Below are 25,015 nucleotides of genomic sequence, written 5' to 3'. Positions count from 1 at the left end.
CTTATGTGGCTTGGCGTTAAATTCTGTTTGATAATTGCTCCTATGAAGCTCCTGGGACATTTTACTATGTTAAAGGTGCTATACATATGCAAGTTGTTGTTGTTGTTGCAGTGGGAAACATTGGATAGCTCTTACAAAGAGCTGGCACAGGCATGATGTGGCAAATGATCTCCCTCTGTGCGGTATCCTTCTTGCGCATCCCCGATTTTAATTGTTCCAACATCGGTGGCCGAGTCTTCAGCTGCCTAGGTCCGAAGCTCTGGAATTCCCTCCCTAAACCTCTCTACCTCTCCCTCCTCCTCTGAGATACTACTTAAAACCTACCTCTTTGACTAAGTTTTTGGTCACCTGCCCTAATATCTCGTTGATACTACTCCTGTGAAGCGCCTTGGGACACTTTATTACATTAAAGGCGCTATATAAATGCACGTTATTGTTGTATGATTTCATGATCAGACCAGGCTTGGCTCTGATGTCCCCCCAAATGCCATGATCGAATAACCCCCTGACAATCGCCACCCAGGCTTACCCGTAAAGAATGGGCCACTTGGGTGAGGTGGTACCTACAGAACTGTAGCAAATCCATTCAACTTAATCAAGTTATTTCCATTACTGGCAACAGCTGCTAGGTTCAAGTAGCTAAGTGACTAGCCAGCAGTGTCCTGATCAAAAACACAACAACACCGGCGGCATACTGCAAGAGAAGCCAAAATGAAACAAGAGAAATTCTTTGTCACTTAAAAAATGGAACATGGAGCTCTACGAACATAAAGCTGCTGGCCACGTCCCCTGACAACACTCCGAACCTTCTAAGAAAAAAAATCCCACAAAGTTCTTCCTTTAGCCCTTCACTCGTGAATTTAATAAGGCTCCAATCCACAGGCAGAATGTTTCAATTAATTGTTTATTTTTTTGTGAGGAATTTCCTTCCCAGTTCAGCCACATGTTTCCCTGAAGCCCATCTGGATACAAAGAGACTTCCACAATTTAATATGCACATTCACCAAGCTGTGTTTAAAATGGAGATAGTAGGTTCTTTGTCCACCAGGAGATATCATGGTTTGCAATATTAACAGTCATATGCTAAATGTGTTGGCATAACATTTGTTTGTTCCAGCTTAAATTTTGGAGCTTCCTCGAAGGCCTGCAAATGATCGTAATTATTGGAATCTTCTAATCACGACTAATTAACCCTGTGGGCATGGCCAGTTTAGTAGCCGGGGCCTGCTTCTAGCACCATGCTTTTTAAACTGCCGCAAAAGATCGCAGAAATGTGAGTTGCACTGATCGCAATTTGCGCTTATAATTCCGTGCTCTTTTGCGCCAGTTGTGCTGATATCGAGAGAATTGCGCCGAAAAAACCAGCGCAGTCGAGTGGAAACTCCAGGCCAACATAATAGCAGCTCCTGTTTCAACATTACTGTAAGTATCAAAGGCATGTTGTGAGAGTGTAAGAAAACTGGGATCTTAGAAAAATGCCCTGTTAGGGAATTAATAGTAATTTAGGAGAAGTGTGTCTGAACTGTTAATTTCCCCCTTGTGCACAATTATCTACAAATTCTTTTAGGGTGTTACGAAACAATGATTTGTATCCTCTGCAGTAATTATTGACTAAGCTTTATAGGGAGACACAGTTCATATGTTGGGCAAAATGATAAAACATGGTGTAAATGTGGTCAGTCAGTTGGTAATCATATAAGACTAACTGGAGCCACGTGTAGTCTTGCCCTTATGGCAGCTCTATGATGAATTCCTTAGACTGGATACTCTACAGTAGAACCTCCTTGTGTAATGTAGCGTTTAGTCCATGATATACCTCACTGCAAATGGCTGAATGTTCTGCTGACTCAGAGATTAAGAACTTATGCAAAAATACAAGCAGATGTCTGAGAACATGTAAATGAAAATAATCTAAGTTGTCCATCATCATTACGTGAGAGAACATTTTCATCCTCTCTCTCTTCGGCCACATACAAATATATATATTTTTCAGAAGTTAGGTTTTGCATAAAATCTATTTCACAAGCTATATTAAATTGCATGGTTTTAACAATGCTGAATGTACACCACATAACTGTAATCTTTAGAGACTGATCATTGTATGTTTGACCCATATTAAAAGCAGAAATCCATTCATTCAGTGTCATTAGTAATTCATGTCCTCAGCATTGTACAACTGCCTTACCTATGAGTGCTGACGTGAAAGGCTGGATGGGGTCATAAGGGCATTTCAATTTTCCAGATTCCAGAGTTTTAAGGTCAAGCTTCAATGAAAGCTCCTGTTAGTAAAGTTACAAGAAATTTAGAGATCAGATCCAACAGAAAATTTATCATCTATATTCCAAAGTCTTGCAGTCTGTACAATATAGTAATGGAGAACATCCAAGCATATTTTATGCTAAATTGGGTTCAGAGTTAACAAAAGCATGAGGAGGAGATTTTCCAAGGATTCCAGAATAAAACATGTCGAAACATTTTTATGTCAATTAGTGGATAGATAGGAATGTAACTATTGGGAGACAGACTTTTTACCACATGTTATTAACCATTGTCAGAGCCAATAGGATTGCTAGGATTTAACAACCTATCATTTAATATATCTTCATTACATTTCAGGTTTCTACTTTCTGCATCCCATCACCAGTAACCCCTGGCTGCCCGAGTGAGTGAGAGGAACAGAAATGCTGAACACTATTAGTTGCAGCAGGCACAAGGAAAGGCCCATTGAACAGTTCACTTCTGCACTGCCACAACAAACAAGTTTCAACACAGTCAAATGTTTCAATATCACAGCATGAATCACAGTTTACATTACTGAATCTGTTTAATGCTCAGACACCACAGACTGCACACTCAGTTTCCCATTGCATTGTGTGTGCAAAAACAAAGTAATTTATCACTCAGGTTAGATCAATTGGCAACAGCAACATGTCACTCAAATTTGGCAGCTTAAGGAATAGAACATGTTGAAAATTGAAACAAATAAAGTGTTAGCCTGTTTGGAGCTAAGCAATAGACACTTTTATATTGATGATGTGCTGTCAGCCGCAGACATATGGCGCTCCCACTGCTGACTGTACAATACCAAAGGAAGGAGGCAAACTCTGTAGCTTTGACGGAATCTAAAACAGAACATTTCCTGGATCACAAAAGCTGCCATCTAGGAACATAGGAACAGGAGTAGGACATTCAGGCCCTCGAGCCTGTTCCGTCATTCAGTTAGATCATGGCTGATCTGTACCTCAAACCCATGAGGTGCAGACGGAACAGCCTTTGTTCCATATGCCTTGATACCCTTACCTAACAAAAATCTATCTATCTATCCATCTATCTCAAACTTGAAAATTTCAATTGACCTAGCCTCAACAGCCTTTTGGGAGGGAGTGTTCTAGATTTCCACTAGCCTTTGTGTGAAAACATACTTCCTGATTTCACTCATAAATGGCCTAGCTCTAATGTTAAGATTATGCCCTCTAGTTCTGGATTTCCCAATCCTCCCCCCCACCCCCACGGAAATAGTTCCTCTGTATCAGCCCCAACAAATCACTTAATCATTTTAAATACCACGATTAGATCACCCCTCAACCTTCTAAACTCAAGGGAATACAAGCCGTGTTTATGCAACCTGTCTTCATAATTCTACTCTTTAAGCCCTGGTATCATTCTGGTAAACCTGTGTTATACCACTTCCATGGCCAATACATCTTTCCTGAGGTTCATGCTCAAAACTGAACACAGTACTGCAGATGGGGTCTGACCAAGACACTGTACAACTAAAGCATCACTTTCTCACTTGAATTCCAATCCGTTCAAGATAAAGGCCAACATTCCATTAGCCTTCTTCATTTATTTTAGTACATGTGCATTAGCTTTTAGTGATTTGTGTACATGGACTCCTAAATCCCTTTGCTCCTCCACAGCTCCTCATCTCTCGCCATTAAGAAAATATTCCGATTTGTCTTTCTCAGATCCAAACGACCTCACACTTACCCACATGGAACGCCAGTTGCCATAGTTTTGCCCACTCACTTAGTCTGTCTCTGTTTCTTTGTAACTTACTCCTCCCATCCACACAACTTGCTCTGCTTCCTAACTTTAGTATCATCTGCAAACTTTGATGTACAACTCTCTATTCCTTCATCCAAGTCATTAAAATATACAGGAAACTTTGGTTTATCCGGAGGTTATATGTCCGGAATACTCGATCTAACGGCAAAAATCAGGTGCCGTTTTCTATAAGTTTTATTAGTTCTCGTTGCTTTTTTCCCCCAGTCAGGCACTGCAAGGTCTGTAGCTATAGCAACAACTTCAGCTAGAGACGCTTGCAGCTGCAGCCGACTGTTTAGAAGCTGTTGCTAAGCAACAGTGTTTGTTGTCAGATACGGAGATGAAAACCTCCGTATGCTTCAACATTAACTTTGTATGTCCGGCAGTTTTGATAGATCGGCAACAGCTCGGTCCCGTCGGTGCCGGATATCACAAAGTTTCCTGTATGATGAAAAACTGAGGCCCCAATATAGATCCCCGGGGAAGACCACTTGCCATATCCTGCCAGTCAGAGAATGAACCCATTATCCCTACCCTCTGTCTCCTACTTCCCAACCAACCCATGTTATAAGGTTACCTCCAATCCCATGTGGTCTCAATTTTGCTAAAATCTCTTATGCAGAACTTTATCAAATGCCTCCTTGAAGTCCATATAAACAACATTTATATGACACTCCTCTATCAACCATGCTAGTGACCTCCTCAAAATATTCAACTAGATTAGTTAGACCCTTCACAAATCCATACTGACTCTTTGATCAGCTGATTACTGTCCAAATGCTCTGTCTCTGATGATATATTCTAGTAACCTCTCCACAATTGATGTTAAACAGATAGGTCTGTAGTTACCTGGTTTCTCGCTTGCTCCCTGCTTAAATAATGGAGTGACATTTGCAATTTTCCAATCCAAAGGCACAATTCCTGAATCTAGAGAGCATTGCAAAATTATGACTAATGAATCTCACCTATTTCTTTTAATACCCTGGGGTGGAAACCAAAGGTCCTTGAGATTTGTGTATCTTAAGTCCCATTATTTTCTCAATTACCATTTATTTTGAGGTGGTGCAAAATGTAGACCTCATTATTAATGCCCAAAAGGGACTGGCAGCACAGATACAGCAAAAAGGAGAGAAAAAAACAGCTTGGAGGTTGATAATCTCCATTTCAACTCCAATCTCCTTCACATCAATGTGAAACTTGCCCAAGGAGATTGTAAATGATGTTTTATTTTGACATTGCATTTCATTTTAGGATCATCTTGCTCTTTTCCTCCAGTAGTGGCATTATCCAATCCTGTCAGGCTTAATCGGTTTTCCTCCTTAATCTCTTAAATAGTCTCTTCCTTCTCAGGATTTCACAGTTTTCCATCTTAGTTTCAGTCTCACTTGCGCCTCAATCAATACTATCCCTATCAGTCACCATGAAGGTTCAGCAGCCAGGAATGGCATGTCAGATTAATTATCCCACTTGTCCAGTACTTCCACAACCTATTGAGAGCTTGACAGCTAGAAATAACATAGCAGGTCAGCAACTATTTCTTCTCTCTCAATTCTCCAGTACTTTAGTGTCTATGAGATTTCACACTAAGGTTCATCATTCTCACTATTTCTCCAATAAATCTAAATCAGTCAACAATTCCTCCATCATAAGGTCAGAAGTGGGGATGTTCGCTGATGATTGCACACTGTTCAGCACCATTTGAGACTCGTCAGATACTGACGCAGTCCGTGTCCATATGCAGCAAGACCTGGACAACATTCAGACTTGGGCTGACAAGTGGCAAGTAACATTCGCACCACACAAGTGCCAGGCAATGACCATCTCCAACAAGTGAGACTCCAACCATCTCCCCTTGACATTCAATGGCATTACCATCGCTGAATCCCCCACTATCAACGTCCTGGGGGTTACCATTGATCAGAAACTGAACTGGACCAGCCATATAAATACTGTGGCTACAAGAGCAGGCCAGAGGCTGGGAATTCTGTGGCGAGTGTCTCACCTCCTGACTCCCCAAAACCTTTCCACCATCTACAAGGCACAAGTCAGGAGTGTGATGGAATACTCTCCACTTGCCTGGATGAGTGCAGCTCCAACAACACTCAAGAAGCTCAACACCATTCAGGATAAAGCAACCCGCTTGATTGGCACTCCATCCACCACCTTCAACATTCGCTCCCTCCACCACCGGCGTACTGTGGCTGCAGTGTGTACCATCTACAAGATGCACTGCAGCAACTCGCCAAAGCTCCTTCAACAGCACCTTCCAAACCCGCGACCTCTACCACTTAGAAGGACAAGGGCAGCAGACGCATGGGAACATCACCACCTACAAGTTCCCCTCCAAGCCACACACCATCCTGACTTGGACCTGTATCGCCGTTCCTTCACTGTCGCTGGGCCAAAATCCTGGAACTCCCTTCCTAACAGCATTGTGGGTGTACCTACACCATATGGACTGCAGCGGTTCAAGAAGGCGGCTCACCACCATCTTCTCAAGGGCAATTAGGGATGGGCACTAAATGCAGGCCTAGCCAGCGACGCCCACATCCCATCAATGAATTAAAAAAAAATGATGCATCAGTCCACTGTCCATAATCCTACAATATATCCATAAGATAGCAACAAACGTTTAGTTGCCCAACTTCCTCATGATTTCAATCATCTTCAGACATCTGTCAGGTAAATGTTGTGATCTTTAATTCAACATTTGATTTGTATTTAGGTGGCATTGTTTTTTCAAAAAGGGGAATTGGCACATCATCAATTCCAGCACCAAGCATTACTGAAAGTTTTGATTACTTTTAATAGATTTTTGTAGATACCTTGTGCAGTTTTATATATTTGAAAGGAATACATTGCCAAAAATGCACTTCTTTCAGGAATTCAGAAAGAGCAGCCATGAAGAGTTATCACATTTCATAGGTGCAATCAATATCACTATATTAATAGTGGCACAATCATTCAGTGTAATAAGTGAAAGAGGTCAAATATTTAGTTAACACTGAGGTAAAAACCTTCGCCTGTTTAAACTCATGAGGTAGACAATATACAAAAACAGAGATTGAACTGTGAAATCATTGTCAGTTGATAAAGGGGAAAAGTAATGCTGAAGGAACTATTTATAACATGAAATACCTTACCCCTTCTCTATCCTGAGTTTAGAGCTTTATAATTTATTGCAGCTGAAACGTTATATTTCCCCAGTGAAATGCTGCTCCATAGTTGCCAGAAATATAATACGTATTTAACGAGCAAATGGGAAGCTGATATGGGAAAAGTGAACAGCGTGGATACACTCCATGCAGGAACATTGAGTTAGCATTCTTTTATGTCAATCAGGAACTGCCTTTAGTACTTCAAAGCATTACTGGTCTAACTTTGCTGTTAGAACTTGAGAACACAGGAAAATTCAACTGTAATGGTTTGAATTGTAAAAGAGAGTCCCTGATCAGCAGGGAGAAACCCACGAGTGATATTTTCAGTGAATCTTCTCCTTGTGGACCTTCTTTCTTTATAAGAGGATTTATTATTTCCTCCATAGAATGAATCCCCAACAACCATTGAGTAACCATTGCAGAAAGGAAATGCAACCAATATGACTAAAAAATGTTGGAACTCTTTCATAATGGACACATAGGAGGGAAGCATTGGCCCAGATATTCCAATCGCAGGCCTCCCGCGGGCGGAGGGCTGCGATCTGGAAAAATCTGCGCCCTTACCTGAGGGCTCCCGAGATGTGCACAATTCCGATGCTGGGCCTCTCCAAACTGCAGGTGCGTAGGGCCCATGTATCCCAGAGGCGCAGGTAGTTCGCAGTGTCCCTGGGATCACGTGGGCCATGGGGAGCCAATCAGAGAAGGAAATCTCCCTTCATACACTTGACAGGAAGACCTGTCAAATATATGAATGGAGATCACCCCCAAAACATAGTAAAACTTTAAATAATTTTTTTTTTAAATCAAAAAAACATTACTTTTTTCAACTCTTATCCTGGTAAAAGCAAGCCTTACGCCTGCTTTTACCAGACGCAAGAATTGTAAGGGTTTTCTGTGGGCGGAGGGTCTTCAAAAAGCGGAACTATCCGCCCGCAGAGGCCCTTCTCCAGGGCAGCCGGAGGACCTGTCAAGTGCTTTCTTGACAGATCGGAAATGCCGGTTTCCAGTGCATGCGCTGTGCATGCCTGAACCAGCATTTCTGATGTCCCTACGGGTGAGTACACAGCGCGTACCCACCCGTAGGGATCGGAATATCCAGCCCAGTATATATTGCAAGTGCTTCCTCCTACACTGACATCCCCCTTTAAAGATTGAGTGGTTCTTACTACAGGTCACAATTATTGCATTTATTCCATCACAATACAATTTTTGTAAGCCATAAAACTAACTGTGTCTGAAGAGGGTACTTCATATGATAAATAGAAGCCATAAATAATGCAAGTTACAGCAGAGGCTGTGGCACAACAAGTAGGTTGGTGCAATAGTGCAACAGTGGAGCCTCCAATACTCGTCCTAATGGGCGAGTCATGTTAGTGAAGAATGGAACTTGGTGGATAACTGAGCGTTCCTAAATTTTAATAAATGTTGGGCAAAATTTTCCAAAAACCCACACCAGTGGCAGGGCTGCTTATCAGAAAATCCCTGGTGCGCTGCCCATTATTTCCATTCTTTGATTTCAAATGGACGGAAAACCACCGGCAATGCTCCCACAATTTTCCAACAAGCCACCTGCTGCATACAACAGCTTACTGTTGGCTTGTGCTCTCAAAAGTTTTCACCCATATAGTACAGCTGTATGCCAGGCATTGGAATAAAGATGAATACAATACAAATAATGAAATGAACATTACGAGGCCAAAGCTCTTCAGCTCTTCCAGTGCATTCCTGCTGGAACTCTGGCAGGAGTGCAGTGGAAGGGCCACAAACTAGGCCGGGATCCAGATAATCTGGGCCCTAGCCTTAGGTCAGCGATTCCCATGTTGACATTTTGTCCTGGGAAAATTCTGGTAAATGATTGTGCAAGGGATAATGGATGTTCACTGTATGCGTTGGTTTGCCAAATATATAATTACATTATGACTGTAGTGCACTATGCTGCCTTTAGTTAAAGTAATTTTGTTCCTACTTTTAATCTATTGTGTGGGCATTTTGATTTTGAAAATGTAGAGAAATAGGCAGACATAGAGGCATTTGCTTTTGGTGATGAATTAATGCTTTATTGTTATTGCAAGTTCTTATTACGGTCCATGATTAAAACAAACTGTTTCTCTGGTGTCAACAGAACCTCTATTATCGTCATTAAAAAGCTCGCACCTCAGTGAGGAGATTGACTTTGGAGTTATCTCCATAATAAAGTTTGAATATATTTTAGCTGAAGTGACAGCTGCTGAACATTACCTTCAGTAAAGTCCGGATACATTACCTCTGTAGGGTCTCCCAGGTTGATATATCCACATACAGGGTGGAAAGCTCCCGTACCACATGCATAGACATGTGTCTTGTTGAAGTTGTGTAGTAGCCGGATGAAATTTGCACACTCTGTCTGATAATAACAGCAGCAATGTTAGCAATGGTGTTTAGTCTTCCAGTAAAGCTGTAAGGATTCCTGTCACACACTCATTTCAAAAAAAATCTAACAATATAATCACAAATGTTAAACGTGACAATAGAGAGACCATGTAGCTAACAGCGATTTGAGTTTGTACATTGCAAGTAATTTTCATTTAAGAGAAGAATTGGGAAACAACTTTTTAAAAAAGAATTGTGCTCTTATTTTCCCTATTTTTCTCCCCTTTCTGTTCTATCCTAGGCTGCACACTCCCTGTGGTTGGGGGTGGGTTGGAGTTGGGTTGCGTGCTCCCAGGTTATTTCCATTGTCATTCTTGGGCGACTATTAGGAGATTCCTAAGAGTGGCACCATGAAGACTCCAAATCCTCACCATAGCAACATGGCAATGTTATTTCCCTTGACAATTCGGGAACATTTCAGGATTCACATTCAACATAAGTGTTCAGATTTCAAATTTTTCCAGACAAAAAAAAATCAGTGAAAACTGAATACTAATATTGTTTCTTTATCATATTTATATAGGCTTTTAAAGCATTTTACTTAATGAATGGCTTGTGTGGTTTAATAAAAACCTGTATACTTGTTGAATTCACCTTAGATACCTGCATTTCAACATTGGCCTAAGATTCTTGGGTTTTATCCAAAGCTCATTATCATTCATCTCAGCCAAGTCATCTGGTTTGGGGGGTTAAAAACCAGCTCTATAGTCAGTTTATTATATGGTTTACAACATTAAATGAGCACTTTTTAACATGTAATGGAACAAAACACACTGTTACTCTTGAACATTTGCTGAGGTTTTTTTAAATTGCAGTTTTTACATTTTGTACAAATCAAACTTTCATTTCATATCTATCAAAATGACAGCAATTTGTTTCATACATATTAATTATGCTAGAAAATATGAAAAATTCAATTTCTGAAGAAAAAAAATTACATTCTTGGAAATTACAAAATAATGCATGTAATTTCTTACTTCCTTTTTCCCAGTCTGTTTACAGAGTTCCACTCGCTCCTTAGCTGCAGGCCAATAAATCTAACAAGAGAAAAAATATATTTTAAAGCTACAGAAAAAATAATTAGATGAAGTGGTTTTAATTTATTTCTTGTAGAGCCTTCGGCCAGTTATCAAAGTAGTGCAATTGTCAAATACACTGAACAAAAAAGTTTAAAAGTTCCTTGCCATGGTTCCTTCTCAGCAAGGTACACAACTGAACTGAAAACAACCTATGACCAGTGGTGCTGTAACTCCAGTTAATAGTAAACATGTTGAGAAGTGGGCACAAAGCTCACCACCATCACTGTTGAGGAGTGGCAAACATTTATGGCCAAGTGGGTGTTGGACTGTATTATCACGTGGTTTGGTATGAGCATGCTCAGTTCGCTCTAGCCTAACGAAGCAAGCACATGGACTAGCAACTCCCCCTGTCTCTGTCCTTTATTTGTTTTACCCAAGTATATTATATTTTGGCGACGATGTGCTGCCTCTCCCTCTAACTTAACCTCACTGTATGTATTTAACTTACTTATATATGTATAACCTACCTGTTGGGGCCGTTGCCCCTTTAACTTACCTTTTAGGGCCATTGCCCCTTTAAGACGCGCCTTAGCGTGCTGACGTCACGTCACGTACAACGTAGCGTGCTGACGTCACGGCACGTACGACGTGACGTGCGTGAGGCGGCTGCCGGCCCGACTCGGCCTTCCAGAAAGGCTGCCGGCACAGCCCGGCCTAGCGTCTTTGGCCGCATCTACCAGCCGCCGGGAGCGACGCGATCTTCCGCTCCCGCGGCAAGCATCGGCTCAGCCTGGCCTCCAGCTCCCGCTCCCGACTTCGGCCTCCACGGCCAGAAACGCGACCACGCGCATCACGTGACGCCCCAAGCACGGACAACGCTACCGAGCGTGATGAGGTCATCACGCTCCCCACAGGACTGCTACGTAGTCCTCGTGGAGTCCTCGCTGGGACACAGACCTACACCACGGTGCTCCTACAGCAGCACAGGCTCCGGGCAGTTGTATTGTCCCCATGCTTGAGTCTTGGAAATTGTTTGTCTGTAAGTATTTTAGAATGCTATGGATGATTAATGTGCACTGTATGTTGTAGAAAATGTTTAGTTGTAACTTTTCTCTGCCTAGCTGATTAACTAGTAGCTGTATTTTCATACACTATGTACAGGGCTAATTTAAAGAGAATGCCTCCCAGTTTACTAAATGTACTGTGTTGCTCAGGCGTACCTAAATCTGTGTATACATATCAGTTATGCGCCTGTATACTAATGTGTGCTTCCATTTCTGTGTTGTATTTCAGTTTTACAATTAGAATCGTTCAGTAAAGCGTTACAAGAAAAGTCAAGCCTTGTGATTTTATTGGAAGATATCGAGTTGTTCGCTATCTGTCTAGCTCTGCATAGAATCGCGTTGCGAGGGCAGAACAGTAAAAAGACAACAGCACAGCGGGCTCAAGCGCAGGAAGATACCACTCAGCTACCATGAGTCTACGCTCAGGAAAACAATATACCCTAGAGGACGTCGACCAGTCAAGCGAGAAGCATGAGCCTCTCCTAGCAAACGATGCCAAGTCACAGCCCTCTAAAGTATCCCCTAGGTCATCTCGGCGGTCCAGCAGACCGTCGTCATCGACAGCTTCTGCAGCCGCCAAAGCACGTGCCAAGGCAAAAGCTGCCCAGGCTCAATTGTCCTTCGCTGAAAAAGAAGCTGACCTTATGAAGCAGAGAGCCGACCTCGAAGCTAGTATGATGAAGCAGAAAGCTGACCTTATGAAGCAGAGAGCCGACCTCGACGCTAGTGTGATGAAGCAGAGAGCTGACCTCGACGCTAGTGTGATGAAGCAGACAGCACAGTCCTCTAAAGTATCCACTAGATCATCTCGGCAGTCCAGCAGACCGTCGTCATCGACAGCTTCTGCAGCCGCCAAAGCACGTGCCAAGGCAAAAGCTGCCCAGGCTCAATTGGCCCTTGCTGAAAAAGAAGCTAGGGTTATGAAGCAGAGAGCTGACCTCGCTGCCAGTCTCCACATTCTCCAAAGCCAGAGAGCTGCCGCTGCCGCTAAAGCTAAAGCCGCAGCTTATGAAGAAGGTGAGGAGAACGAAGGCGGGGAGCCCAGCCAGGAAACATATGTTCTGGGACAGCCCCTCAGTCCAGTGCAACGTACAAGTGAGTGTGTCCAACAACACTCCAAATTGTTCTCCAAGGAAACATCCAACTATCTCAACGCAGAACCAGCTACTCAACACAGTAGCAAACAGCCTGTTTTTGGAGACACTGAGCTTAAAGGAGAAGAAACAAGCAAGACTTACCTACAGAGACCTCCACAGCACTCGGCCAATCCAGCCAAGCAGTCCTCACCCGAGCCACAGGGTACACAGGACCTCGCTGGGTGCCTTATCCGCCGAGAGTTGTTGAGTTCGGGCCTTCTGGAGTTAGATGGCCGTCCTGAAAGTTGTTGGTCATGGAAAGAGCCCAACCTGAGACTACACAAGGTAGCATCGAACAGTGGACAGGTGATGGAAGCCTTCCCTGCAGAGGACCGTGCCAAGGATCTGAAGGATTTGCACCTTGGAGTGGATCCTCCCCCCCTTCAACGGAGCCTGGGGCTCTCCTGGAACCTGGAAACAGACAGCGTCACATTCCTGGTGTCCCGTGAAGAAAGGCCATTCACACGGAGAGACATCCTGTCCACAGTCAACAGTTTGTACGACCCTTTGGGGTTCGTAGCTCCCATAACAATGCAAGGAAAAGCATTTGTACGGGAGCTCTCATCGGATCAGAGTGAGTGGGATGCTCCACTCCTCCCTGAAAAAGAAGCAAAATGGAACCTACAGTTGATCAGAGACAAGATTGACATCGATGTGGGCGCCGTCAAGTTCTTCACGGACAGCAAGATTGTACTTGGTTACATCCACAACTCCACAAGAAGGTTTTACGTGTATGTTTCCAACTGGGTGACTCGTATCAGACGATCCACTCACCCTGACCAGTGGTGCTATGTCCCCACGGACCTGAACCCTGCAGACCATGCTACCAGGTCTATACCAGCAGCACACCTACAGCAAAGCAGTTGGTTCTCGGGCCCCTCTTTCCTGTCTAATGTCAACACAGAGGAGACTCCTGAGTCCAATCCCTTCACCCTTGTGGAGCCTGAAGCTGATACCGAGATTCGGCCTGAAGTTACGACCCTGGTCACCAAAGCCTCAGAATCTCAGTTGGGCTCACAAAGCTTCGAGCGATTCTCAAGCTGGAGAACACTCTGCCGAACCACAGCCCGACTCATTCATGTAGCAGCATCCTTCAAGGGGAATTCGGACAACATAGAACGCAAAGGATGGAAATGTTCTAAAGAAGTATCCAGCACAAGTGAGCCATCACAAGCCAAAGGTGTGATCATTCGCTCTGTCCAGCATGATGTCTTCAAGGAGGAATTCAAATGTCTTGAAGAGGGACAGACATTCCCCAAGCAAAGAGGAGAGTATTTGTCCACCCTACAGAGCCGTAGGAAATGGACAGAAGACAAGCCAAACGTCAAAGTGAGAGACGTTGTCTTGCTGAAAGACAGCCAAGCACGCAGAAATGAATGGCCAGTGGGCCTGGTTGTCAAAACTCTGCCGACCAGGGACAAGAGGGTCCGCAAGGTGGAGGTGAAGATTGTCAAGGAGGGGCCTATCAAAGTGTTTCTGAGGCCAGTCTCAGAGATCCTCCTTTCTGAAGTAACCTAGAGAACGAACTCTGAGTATGTTGCAGCCAAAGGACGTTTTCTTCAGGTTTATTTTGTATCTGTAGTGGTACAATGGAATTGTACCAAGCGGGGAGTGTGCTGCCTCTCCCTCTAACTTAACCTCACTGTATGTATTTAACTTACTTATATATGTATAACCTACCTGTTGGGGCCGTTGCCCCTTTAACTTACCTTTTAGGGCCATTGCCCCTTTAAGACGCGCCTTAGCGTGCTGACGTCACGTCACGTACAACGTAGCGTGCTGACGTCACGGCACGTACGACGTGACGTGCGTGAGGCGGCTGCCGGCCCGACTCGGCCTTCCAGAAAGGCTGCCGGCACAGCCCGGCCTAGCGTCTTTGGCCGCATCTACCAGCCGCCGGGAGCGACGCGATCTTCCGCTCCCGCGGCAAGCATCGGCTCAGCCTGGCCTCCAGCTCCCGCTCCCGACTTCGGCCTCCACGGCCAGAAACGCGACCACGCGCATCACGTGACGCCCCAAGCGCGGACAACGCTACCGAGCGTGATGAGGTCATCACGCTCCCCACAGGACTGCTACGTAGTCCTCGTGGAGTCCTCGCTGGGACACAGACCTACACCACGGTGCTCCTACAGCAGCACAGGCTCCGGGCAGTTGTATTGTCCCCATGCTTGAGTCTTGGAAATTGTTTGTCTGTAAGTATTTTAGAATGCTATGGATGATTAATGTGCACTGTATGTTGTAGAAAATGTTTAGTTGTAACTTTTCTCTGCCTAGCTGATTAACTAGTAGCTGTATTTTCATACACTATGTACAGGGCTAATTTAAAGAGAATGCCTCCCAGTTTACTAAATGTACTGTGTTGCTCAGGCGTACCTAAATCTGTGTATACATATCAGTTATGCGCCTGTATACTAATGTGTGCTTCCATTTCTGTGTTGTATTTCAGTTTTACAATTAGAATCGTTCAGTAAAGCGTTACAAGAAAAGTCAAGCCTTGTGATTTTATTGGAAGATATCGAGTTGTTCGCTATCTGTCTAGCTCTGCATAGAATCGCGTTGCGAGGGCAGAACAGACGAGGATGGGACCCCAAAGCCATTTTTAGGGATCTTGGAAAGACACAGTGTTCAACCTTTGAGTGGACAAGTTTAAGGTGAATTTGTGGCACCTAAACTGAATTTTTGCAATGTTTTACTGTTAGTGCTCATGCAGAATCGTCTGTGCTTCGCCCTCACGTGTATGTATACACAGCAACAGCAGCGTTGATTCTCACAGGTACACAGGTAGCATGCTGAGTCATTGTTCGACAGGATCAGGACAATCATGGCTGCAGCTACAGGATTCATCGGAAGCCTCGGCATGTATGACTGAGCTCGTGAACCATTCAGTTCTTACATTAATCAGATGGAGATGTTTTTAAGGCCAATAACATTATTGAGACCGAAGGTACAGATGAGAATGTTCATGCTCAAAATAAAGTAATTCGTGAATGGAAGAAAGCAATTTTGCTAATGGAGATCAGGCCAGATGTCTAGGGAACGTTGACAAACCTACTCGCACCAGAGAAAGCGAAGGATGCATCGTTTGAAGGTATTGTCAAGAAACTCGAGAAACCATTTTGACCCAAAGCCGTTAGAAATAGCAGAGAGCTAGAAGTTTGGTACCAGAAACCAAAAACAAAGTGAAACCATCAGTGACTACATTGTAGCTCTTAAAAACCTGTCTTTGCATTGTAACTTCGGCGCGTTTTTGGATCGTGTGTTGCGAGGTAAGTTTGTGTGTGGACTGGTGGATGAGCGCACACAGTCCAAGTTACTGAACACTCCGAACCTAACGTTTGACATAGCATGCAAAATTGTCCTGTCTATGGAGATAGCATCAAAGAATGCTAGGGAGCTCCGTCCAACTCAAAGCCACTGCCAAACCTAAAGTTGTGAGATTGAGTCAAAAGCATGTCGGTGAGAGCAGTTCAGTGAATTGTTATCGCTGCAATGGAAATCACTCACCACAATCCTGCCAATACAGGAATGAAAAGTGTTTTCACTGCCAGAAGCAAGGCCATATTTCAATGGCTTGCAGAGCTAGATCTAAAGCAGGAAGTAAGAACCATTCTAGAGGCAATGCAAAGCAGCAACAACAAAAGGGAGGAGTTCACAATATTGAAGTGAACACACCTGATGTTGAAGTACTAGGCATCTACAGTATCTATGCCACTAGCGGCAATGTTAGCAGTCGTGAGAAAGACTTCCGTACAAAACTTTTGATCAATGAGCGATATATTGATATGTGTATCGACACAGCGGCGGACTGCTCTATCATGACTATAGACAGAGACACGATGAGTTGCTAATCCATGTGCTTGCCTCTTTGGCCAGAGTGAACTGAGCATGCTCATACCAAACCATGTGATAATACATTACAGTGATACATTTCGTTCAAGAGTTTGAGGTGTGCACACAGAATCATGCCTTCTATATTAGCACAACAATTAGAACGTTCACTCACGAGAGGCCAATATTTAAAGCGGAACTGGAAACCTCAGAATCCATGTCATGCAGACCAATCGTATCCTGGGAGTGAGTAACATTTCATCTCGGGTATATATCACAAAAAAGAGAGAGGCTGGAGAATTTGTAAGCCTCATCTGAATCTGAAGATTCGATTCCAGCCTTGGGTCCTCTTCTTCCTAGCTGTTATTTGATATTGCACACATACTGTTTATTTTTCTATTAGCTGTACATTTGGCTTCAGTTTTTCTTGTTGGGATTTCAGTATTTCAGTGTTGTGATGTTCACAATAGGGTACTGACTTCCTTTGCAATTTCAGTACTGCAGTGAGGTCGGAGATTATTTTGTAGCTCATTAGAAGGAAATTCTATACACCATGAAATATCACACAGAATTTATCCTGTCAACTCAATTACAGTTGAGGAAAGATCAGTGGAAACATTCATCCTGAATGTCAGCACTGCTTTTCACTGTAATCTGTTCAACTGATTATGTCATGGGTCAATGACCAACAGGAAGGACAACACACCTTCAGCAATGAAATTCATTGGTTTAGTAAATGTATTTGTCAATGGTAATGGAGCGCGGTAAGGCTTCTGACCCCATTTTGTACCGCCCTGTTAATACCAGGCGAAACAAGTGAAAATCAGGTCCTCCGAGTGTCTTTGAATTCGACTCCTGCAGCTATCTATTTTGAAATCGGATTCATAAGCAATGTGCAACTTTTGATGTATCATATCTATATGTGGCTCCTATGTTGATGCGATGTACCTTTTTAGGTTCCTTGTTCACATTTTCCAGGTTCAAAATGTAAATCAGGTCTTTAGCTCCAACCAGAAGTTTTCCCCTTTCTTCATCTATTAGTAATGACTGGAAACTGGAACTTTCTGCTGATCCTTGGAATGGATTACAACTGTCGTTCATCAGCAAATCTGCCAGAGACAAACAATATAAACTGAAAATATGAATCACCACGACTAATGTGGAAGAAACACTCTCATTGACATTGGCACACTTGAACGATGTCACTAAGGTTAAGATTGCTGCCAAAGCTTTGTGCGAATAACATTCACTGAAAAAGTTTGTTGTAAATTTTTTTCAGAGAGTTGTATTAAAAGAATATTTGCCTGTAACATATTCAAACTGACCAGAATTGTAAGGAGTAAACAAATTCTCCTTGTGTAAAATAATACATGCGAAAAGAAAATCACAACCTGATTCTGTGCAATGTGTTTGCTGGCCGACCACAGTTAAAGATCTAAAGGGAGAGCTTGAGGCATGAAGACACCAACGATAACTTCAACCAAATCTAGCTATCTCAGGGCACAACGTGACTTCCTGAACTGTAAGGCTTAACAAAACATCAGGTGGTACATGTGCCACTAAGTCATCAGGCGAGCTTTTTAATATTCATTTATGGAGGCAGAACTATTGTCAAATGTTAGACATGCGCTGTACAATATCTCAGCCAAAAAACTTGCAGGAATTGGTGCACATTTTCATGACAAAAATAATTGCACTTCAAACTCCTTACAGTCGCAATAGTCATGTCAAGTATACTTTCGGCAGCCACGTTTCCACAAAGAAACACAAATTTATAGAACTGCAATAATAATCATTTCTACAGTATAAGAAGCAAATCAGAGTAACATTAAAACCCACCATAATAACAACAGAAAATGCTGGAAAAACTCAGCAGGCCAGGCAACATCCGTGGACAGAAAATAGAGCCAACGTTTCAGGTGAACCCTTTGTCAAGACTAAAGAAGCACAGGAAATGAAATAGATTAAGAGGCCAGGCTGGGAAAGAACAAAAGAGAAGAAGAGACATTAAGAGGTATTCAAAACGAGACGAGATGGTGATAGGACTAGTGGAGACAAAAGACGGCTCTAGATTAGGTGTGAAATCGCTGGCAGAATGGGAGACAGCTGCCATGTGGGAGAGAGAAAAAAAGGAAAGGTGGGGATGGTGGGGGAGGGTTGGGGGGGAAGGCCAAAGCAAAGGTGTGGATAAAATATATAAGTAAAAATGTAATAGGGGCTGAGGTTATGATCTGAAATTGTTGAACTCGATATTGAGTCCGGAAGGCTGTAAAGTGCCTAATCGGAAGATGAGGTGCTGTTCCTCGAGTTTACGGTGAGCTTCCGTGGAACAATGCAAGAGGCCGAGGATGGTGAGGTCCGAGTGGGAATGGGGCGGCGAATTAAAATGACAGGCAACCGGAAGCTCGGGGTCACTCTTACGGACTGAACGGAGGTGTTCCGCAAAGCGGTCACCCAATCTGCGTTTGGTCTCCCCAATGTAGAGGGGACCACATTAAAACCCACCAGTAGTAATCTAAATGGTAGCCTTAGTAAACCCATACAATGTAGTAAGTGGAATTGTTCTCTCATCTTCCATTGAGACATAATATGAAAAATAAATATGTCAACCCCCTCATTACTTACTGTGGCCTAGAAATTGGAGGGGTTAGCGCTGGCCGTTAAGGCCCGTTTTGGTGAAAAAAATGGCGGCTGCCTTACATCTGCTCGTTTCTGGAGGGTCCCGCTGCAGCCGCCATTTTCGGCAGGTTGGCAGCGCTACTGTTGCCTGTGCTCGCGGCAAGTATTTTAGTTAGCAGGAGCGTGACGCCAATCAGCGTGCAATGCCGAATTGACACATGCTCATCCATTTTGGAGCTCGCCGCTCCTCTTACCGCCCTCTGCAAAGCATGCCCATGCGTGCAGCCGTTGACAGTGGGGAGAGGCGGGAGAAAGCGGCGGTGAGCTAGAACCCATACAGTACACAGCGGCTGGGCTAACTGTTAACTATGGAGAGCTCAGATTGTGTAATTGGAGTGAAAACTGCTTCCAATGAGATGCATCGGTCAAACATTATAGGAGGTAAATACTTTAAAAATAATACATTGGGGTTTTCTAGTTTAGGAATTGATAAAATGATATGCAAAGTTCAGAAGCCTTTTAAAAGGCTTGACATCATATTCTCACCAAGAGTTCTTCAAAACTCTGCTGTTGTTAAAAATTGAATTGAACTCTCTTCTGCACCATTGACACCAGTAAACTCCTGATCAAGAGATCATGTTGTGTTTTTTTAAATAAATGTATTTCCATTGATGACTCATACAATGGTTTAAGGACATCTGTGCCACAATCTTTATGCGGTGTCTCCAGTCACAGTCCCTCCAGATCTGAGCCTGTGCTTTAAGACCCACTCACCAGGGAGTGGATCCCCTATGCAGGCTAGTGCACTGTCACTGCTAGCATCCCCCTCCCCCTCCAGCACCATGGTGGAGCACAAACCTCCACACAGCAAACATCTGGGTAAAAGAACTGTGTAGCTCTGGCAGCCAGCGAAGGTGGAAGTACCAGACAGTCTGGCACCCATTTGTGGGCCCCACACAAGACCCAGACAAATGTCCGCGAAAGTCAGAGGGGAGCCGTGGACAAACAAATGCTTCGTGATGTGCCACAACACACAGTGCTCCAGCCATACAAGAGCCATTAGCAGACTCGATAGCAAAACCCAGCAGCCATCACTGTTAGATCCGTGTATTTTTGATGTAGTGTGTCCTTCAATAACTAGACACGAGACTGCAGGAATAATCAACAGGTATTTACTGGATGAGGGTTACTTTAAAACTAAACGTACAGATCCCTACTCAGGGTTTATATACAGGTGTGGTCACTGCCGGTACTACAGTATACAGGAGCTGTAAAAAGTAGTTCTCCCCTTAAAGGTACATACACTACAATCACCAAATAATCCGACACAGCACATTGCCAGAGAACGCCGCACCGATCCTTCCGACTTGGCCTTCGGCCTCCTGCTGAGGTTAGCATCAGAAAGAGTGTGTTGCACAACAGATTCTCCACTCTGCTTATGTAAATTAGCAGGCAGCACCAAAATACCAGTGCTGCCTGCGCTCTTTTTGGGGGCAGCCATTACCCTTGGCCTGCGCTGTTACCAGCAGGTTTCCGGCTGACTCGAATTTCTAGGCCTGTATTTTTTAAAAATTTCTCAGAATGGTGCCTCAGCTTTATACCTACTCAAGGTTCCTTAAAAAGATATGTAAAGGATGTGCAGAAAACAGAACACAATCAGCAACTGTAGTGCTGGAATATCTGAAGTGGTCTTTGTGAAGATACCATAAATTTTCACGTTACCAGAACTAGGCCTCCCTGCTGAGCTTACTGAGATGTGCTTCTGTTTTGGTTACGCAGAACACCTTTTGCCACGCGCAAGCTTACTTGGATATAATGTTGTCTTTAAGTTGGCCTTGCAGTGATGCCAAGTGGCAGATGTATGAGTGAATAACAGGTCTGAAACATAATTTGAGTGGAGTCCCCTGGGCACTGGAGTCAGTTCACCTGTAGTGTTACTGGACATTGTAGTGTATGTACCTTTAAGAGAGAACTACTTTTACAGCTCCTGTATACTGTAGTACCGGCAGTGACCACACCTGTATATAAGCCTTGAGCAGGCATCTGTACTGTTAGTCTTTAGACTACCTTCCTCTAGTAAACACCTGTTGATTGTTAAACTGCAGCCTCCGTCTAGTTATTGAAGAACACCATACTTTAAGATTCACGGATTCAACAGTGGCGACGAGGTCGATTCGAATCTACCTGCAACTCTGCATTTCCTTCCAAGGATTCACTCCGGGAGGACGGTGGAAGAAAGTCGAGGCCAGAAGCACGGGCGTCGACCACGAGCAACCGCCCAGTCATCCGGCGGAGAGTGAACATCGCAGTGGAGGCTGTTGAGAGCTGGGCTTGGTTCTCCAGCCACGATGATCCAGCAACAGACTGGCAACAGGTACAGCACAGACCCTTCCTGGACAGCGGCGGTTGGAGCCGACCGACGGCACAGAAAAGGCCGAGCAGCGTCGATGGGGTAAGAGAGAGGGTAAAGCGCACAGGGCGCAGCCGGGGGTTGAAGACCGAGCGGCGTCGACGGAAAACAAAAAGAGAGAGAGGGTAAAGCACAGCCGGGGTTCAGGGCCGAGCGGCGGCAACGAGAGAGGCGCACAGGAGAACGCGCAGAGCGCAGCCAGGGCTCAAGGGCTGAGCAGCGTCCACGGGGAAAGAAAGGGAGCGTGGGAGACGCCATTTGAGCCATGGAGAAGAAGGGAGAGCGCGGGAGACGCCATTTTTGAAGCCGCAGCGGTGAAGAAGGACGAGCGCGGGAAGAAAGGAAAGCGCGGGAGACGCCATTTTGAGCCAGCGGAGAAGAAGGGAGAGCGCGGGAGACGCCATTTTTGAAAGTATAACCACACCCAGGGATGCTGAAGAGTGGCAGTGTCACTGCGTTCGACAATGAAGTCGAAGATTGGGCGACATATGTGGAACGCATTGAGGTGTACTGCAAGGCGAATGAAGTGCCAGATGCCAGAAAAGCACTGGTTTTGTTGAATTCCATGGGTGCAAAAACGTATGGCTTACTGCAAAACCTAATAACCCCAGAGAAGCCAGTGGATAAGGATTTCGAAAGCATAGTGGAAATCCTACAGGACCACTTAAACCCCACACCGCTGCTGATAGCAGAAAGATTTAAGTTACACAAAAGGAACCAGCATAAAGACGAAAGTAATGCTGAGTATTTAACGGAACTGCGCAAGCTATCGAAACACTGCCAGTTTGGAATGGGACTAGCAGATACGTTAAGGGACAAATTTGTGTGTGGGCTTCAAAGTGAAGGAACCCAGAAACGGCTTCTATCAGAAAAGCATCTTACGCTGGACAAGGCTTTCAGCATGGCAGTATCACACGAAGCAGCCGCACGGGGCGCTGCAGAGATACAACGGAGACCGCAAGAATATGGCACCAATGAAATGTCATATGGAGCAGGGAAGTGTTATCGCTGCGGCAGAACAACACACGACCAGAAGGATTGTTGGTTCAAGGACCAAGTGTGCAGACAGTGTGGAAAAGCAGGACACATCGCAAGAGTCTGCAGGTCAGGGAAGAAAACCAGCAGCAAGAAATCTCCACAGAAGTACAAAAAGGTACATAAGGTGATGGACAGTAGTTCAGACGAACAGAAAAGTGATACAGACTCCGGAAGCAAGGAGCTGGGTTGTCTGAAACTACATAAGGTAATCAAAATGGAGGATCACCAGACTATCTGGGTCACGCTCAAGATAGACGGAGTCCAAGTGAAAATGGAATTGGACACAGGATCAGCCCTAACAGTCATAAACCGAAGGGACTACAAGCGGCTATTCTCACATATACCCTTGAAAGCTACAGAGATTGTCTTGAAGATGTACACGGGACAAAAAGTCTACCCCAAAGGAAAAATAAGGGTGAGCGTGATATACAAAGGCCAGGAAATACCAAAAATGGACCTATATGTATTGCCAGATGGAGGACCACCACTACTAGGACGTGAATGGATCCGGAAGATACAATTAGATTGGCATTCCATACAGGCACTGAAGGTTGAGGCCAAAAAACATGACGACGTCACACCTGGACGACTGTCAAAAATGCTAACTGACGCACAAGAAGTGTTCCAGGAGGGACTCGGAACCCTAAAAGGCATAACAGCGATGATTAAAATAGAGGAAAATTCAAGCCCAAAGTTTTTTAAGGCCAGACCGGTGCCTTATGCGATCCGACCAGCCGTCGAAGCAGAGCTGGAAGGGATGGAACGTTCAGGAGTACTGTCCAAAGTGGACTGGAGCGAGTGGGCTACACCCATCGTTCCTGTAATGAAGAGGTCGTTGAGTAACATGCCTGGGGAACCAAAGAAGGTCCACATCTGTGGGGATTTTAAGGTGACAGTGAACCCACTTCTTCACACGGTACAATATCCGCTTCCACGGATTGAAGATATTTTCGCCTCGCTGTCTGGAGGAAAACGCTTCACTAAGATTGATCTGGCCCAGGCATACCTGCAAATGGAGGTAGAAGAAGCCTCGAAACAATACCTCATGATAAACACTCACAAAGGTCTCTACCAATACAACCGGCTGGTGTTCGGGGTAGCATCAGCTCCGGCTATTTGGCAAAGGGCAATGGGTCAAGTCCTGCAAGGGATTCCAGGGACCCAGTGTTATTTGGACGACATCCTGGTCACGGGCGAAAATGACAGTGACCACCTTGCCAACCTGGAGAAGGTGCTCACTAGATTGAAGGAATATGGGCTACGAGCTAATTGCCACAAGTGCGAGTTTTTCCAGAAGCAGATCTCGTATTGTGGCCACGTTATTGATGGAGGGGTTACATAAGTCCCCTGAAAAGATTGAGGCAATAGTCAAGGCTCCAGCACCGGAAAATGTGTCACAACTGAGGTCGTTCCTCGGGCTGGTGAACTACTACCATAAGTTCTTACCAAATTTGTCTACAGTATTACACCCACTGAACACCCTACTGCAAACGGGGGTACCATGGAAGTGGAATGACGAATGTAAACGAGCTTTCCAGAAGTGCAAAGAATTGATCACATCAAAAGAGGTGTTGGCTCATTTCAACCCAGCACTACCAATTCGGTTGGTGTGTGATGCATCACCCTATGGTATTGGAGCGGTGCTGTCGCACAAATTCCCAGACGGGTTGGAGAGGCCAGTAGCCTTTGCGTCTCGGTCACTAACCTCAGCCGAGTGCAACTATGCCCAGATTGACAGGGAGGCCCTCAGCCTAGAATGGGGAGTAAAAAAATTCAACCACTATCTGCATGGGCAGAAGTTCACCTTGCTGACTGACCACCAACCACTTGTCTCCATCTTTAATCCAAAGAAGGGCGTTCCGGTGATGACTGCACAATGGCAACAAAGATGGTCCCTTTTTCTAGGGGCGAACCAATATGAAATAGAGTATAAGGGCATGAAACAGCATGGAAACGCTGATGGGCTATCACGCCTGCCACTGCCTACTGCGGAGGAAGCACCAGCAGTGGACCCTATCGAAATATTTTATTCATCAATAATTGAACGCTTGCCAGTAACTAACGCGGATATAGAGAAGGAGACCCGAAATGATCCGACACTGTCTCGGGTATATGAGTTGACGGTGAAGGGATGGCCAACACATGGCGACTCACTGTTGCCAGCATTCTCATCCAGAAGAGAACAGCTGTCAGTATGCCAGGGGACAGTGATGTGTGGATCCTGAGTGGTAATTCCACCCAAGTTAAGGGAGAGAGTGCTCAATGAGCTTCACGAAGGCCATCTGGG

The 25,015-nt window shown here is 44.5% G+C and overlaps 1 protein-coding gene across 1 annotated transcript in view; it reads right to left on the bottom strand.

Annotated features, from left to right (window-relative positions):
* The window catches only part of LOC147105199 (semaphorin-3D-like), a 147,915-nt gene that overhangs the window by 74,186 nt on the left and 48,714 nt on the right, over window positions 1–25,015 (bottom strand). Inside the window, exons 2-5 of the mRNA XM_086011320.1 lie at window positions 17,610–17,770; window positions 10,592–10,651; window positions 9,469–9,588; window positions 2,186–2,279 (exon numbers count right to left, since the gene is read on the bottom strand). Of these exons, the coding sequence (XP_085867446.1) occupies window positions 2,186–2,279; window positions 9,469–9,588; window positions 10,592–10,651; window positions 17,610–17,770 (435 nt within the window). The remainder of the gene's footprint in view (window positions 1–2,185; window positions 2,280–9,468; window positions 9,589–10,591; window positions 10,652–17,609; window positions 17,771–25,015) is intronic.

The sequence above is a fragment of the Somniosus microcephalus genome, chromosome 18 (assembly GCF_052327205.1).
Source record: "Somniosus microcephalus isolate GS21.2 chromosome 18, FLI_Smic_1.0, whole genome shotgun sequence".
NCBI classification, from domain to species: Eukaryota; Metazoa; Chordata; class Chondrichthyes; order Squaliformes; family Somniosidae; genus Somniosus; species Somniosus microcephalus.
Note: the sequence above shows the minus strand (reverse complement) of the source record. Positions and strands in the feature narration are given on the sequence as shown.